Raw genomic sequence first — 2,683 nt, forward strand, 5'->3', positions numbered from 1 at the left:
CTGAGGGCCTAGATAATTGGCTTCTTCCAAGGACCGCTGGAGTTGGAGCGCCATCACCTTCTCAACAACCTTCCCCAGAAAGGGAAGTTTGGAGACTGGAAGGTAATTATTAAGCACAGCTGGGTCCAGGGAAGGCTTTTTGAGGAGGGGGCGCACCAGTGCCTCCTTATAAGGAGCCGGAATGGACCCCCTCCCCAAGGAGGCATTGACAATCTCCTGGACCCAGCTCCGTGTCACCTCTCGGCTGACCGAAACCAACCAAGAGGGACATGGATCCAGTAAACAGGTGGCGGAACTCACAGCTCCTATGGCCTTGCCCACTTCATCAGGTGTCACCAAGTCAAACTCCTCCCAGATGGATGGACAAAGACGTTTAGTCCCAGTCACCTCGACTGACTTGTTGTCAGCCGATACTGTTATACAATTGGAGTCGAGGTCTGCCCGGATCCTAGCGACTTTATCAGCGGAAAACGAGTTAAATTCCTCGGCACTGAAAAACGAGTTAAATTCCTCAGCACTGTTAAATTCCTTGGCACCTCAGCATTATGTTCATTTATATATTTATTAGCCTGCAAGTTCCAAATATTTTGAATACCTTTTGCATTGGTTTACTAATTTGAACATTCCTGATCATAAACAAATGAAAAATGAAATTAAAAAATATTGTTTAGTTTATTTATTTAATTGGATTTGGATGCCGCCCCTCTCTGAAGACTAGTTGTTTATTTTGCTCAGAACCCCCCCCCCCCCCCGCTGTATGCAATTATGTTTGCTTTATATACAGACCAGGCTGCAAGTTCCAAGTTACATCCTTTTTTTTTTTGTACAATGGATTTCTTGCATAAAATTAGTTGTCAGGGTATCATTTACTTACTATTCTGTGTACTTCATCCAGTGGTGGCTGCTGGTGTCAACCCCTTACCCCCAACACTTCTCCCTTAGACTCTCCACGATTGACCTCTCCAGGTTGCTAAGAGGCCAGTAAGGGGCATACATAAGTGCACTGGGGTGCCTTTCGTCCCCTGTCCAATTGTCTCTCCTTTCTTTCACCTATCTTATATATTCTCTTCCTTTCATATATCCTCTCCTCTAAGTTTACTCTCACCATCTTTTATATTATCACATGTCTATTTTTCTTCCTATGTATCTGTGTATTGGATAAACAAACAAACAAACAAACAAATAAACAAGTATGCAGTACCAGTAGCATACCTTGCTGCCTAATCTATACATAAGTGAACAAAATTGCACACAGACGGGGGGGGGGGCATTTCTGAGCAAAATAAACAAATAAAATTAATTTTTTAATTTCATTTTTCATTTGGTTGTGATCAGGAATGTGAAAATTAGTAAACCAATGCAAAAAAGTTTTCAAAAAAAATTAGGTAGCTAAAATCATCCTTTTTTTAGTGTGGGTCAAATAGACCCGGGATCAGAAAAAGTTTATACTCTTTGTAAACAGAACAACAGGGTTACGTTGTCCTTTTGTCAGCATTTAACATCTTCCTAACACTAACCCGGTGAAGGATGAAGAAATCAGGAAATCCATGCAGTTCAAATCAATATAAAGGACTATTTTAATATTAAGTACCATTCAAGAATCTGAAGTACTAATGATCAAAGTTAGTTGGCAGTAGATAAAAATCAATGGAATTTGTATATTTCTTGTATTTAGTTTGTGGGTTGGCCAGAGCAAAAAAGGGGCAGTCATATCAATCTTTGGAAAGGGATAATGACAGATGACGCTGAAATCCTTACACAAAAATTCTTCATTTCAGATGCAGCCCAGTGTGACCCCTGCCCAGTAGACAAGTATCCCAACAAGGAGAAGGACCAATGCATTGCCAAGAAGATCCACTTCCTCAGCTATTCAGAAACCCTTGGATACACTTTGGGTTCTCTAGCTCTTTTCCTTTCTCTGATCACATCTGCAGTACTGGTGGTTTTCCGTAAACATCATGAAACACCAATAGTCAAGGCCAACAACCGAGATCTCACCTATATCCTCCTGGTCTCCCTCCTGCTCTGCTTCCTCTGCTCCTTCCTCTTCATTGGTCAACCCAGGAAGCTCACGTGTCTATTCCGACAAACTGCCTTTGCCATTTTCTTTTCTCTTGCGGTTTCCTCTGTGCTGGCAAACACAGTCATGGTCGTTCTGACCTTCATGGCTACCAAACCAGGAAACAGGGCAAGGAAATTCTTAGGAAAACCACTGACCAATTCCATTACCTTACCCTGTCCCCTGGTCCAATCAGTTCTTTGTGCCAATTGGCTGATAACCTCTCCCCCATTTCCCAACTTGGACTTCCACTCCTTGGAAGGAGAGACCATCTTGGAATGTCAGGAAGGCTCAGTTTCCATGTTTTACAAAGTCCTAGTCTACCTGGGCTTTCTGGCCTTTGTGAGTTTCATTATAGCCTTTCTGGCTAGGAAATTGCCTGATAGTTTTAACGAAGCCAAATTCATTACTTTTAGCATGTTGGTCTTTCGCAGTGTTTGGATCACATTCCTCCCCACCTACCTGAGCACTAAAGGGAAGTCCATGGTGGCCGTAGAGGTCTTCTCCATCCTGGCCTCTGGGACTGGTCTCTTGGTTTGCATATTTTTACCCAAATGCTACATTATCCTACTGAGGCCCCAATTGAATTGCCGAGATAATATAATGGGGCACAAAAAACTCTGA

General features: G+C 42.6%; 1 protein-coding gene across 1 annotated transcript; it reads left to right on the top strand.

The window, feature by feature from the left end:
• Positions 1 to 1,732: 1,732 nt before the first annotated feature.
• Positions 1,733 to 2,683, top strand: LOC139158154 (vomeronasal type-2 receptor 26-like). Its single transcript, XM_070735574.1, has one exon. It carries the CDS (start codon positions 1,733 to 1,735, stop codon positions 2,681 to 2,683), a length of 951 nt encoding a protein of 316 aa, XP_070591675.1.

This window comes from Erythrolamprus reginae, chromosome 1 (assembly GCF_031021105.1).
Source record: "Erythrolamprus reginae isolate rEryReg1 chromosome 1, rEryReg1.hap1, whole genome shotgun sequence".
NCBI lineage: Eukaryota > Metazoa > Chordata > Lepidosauria > Squamata > Dipsadidae > Erythrolamprus > Erythrolamprus reginae.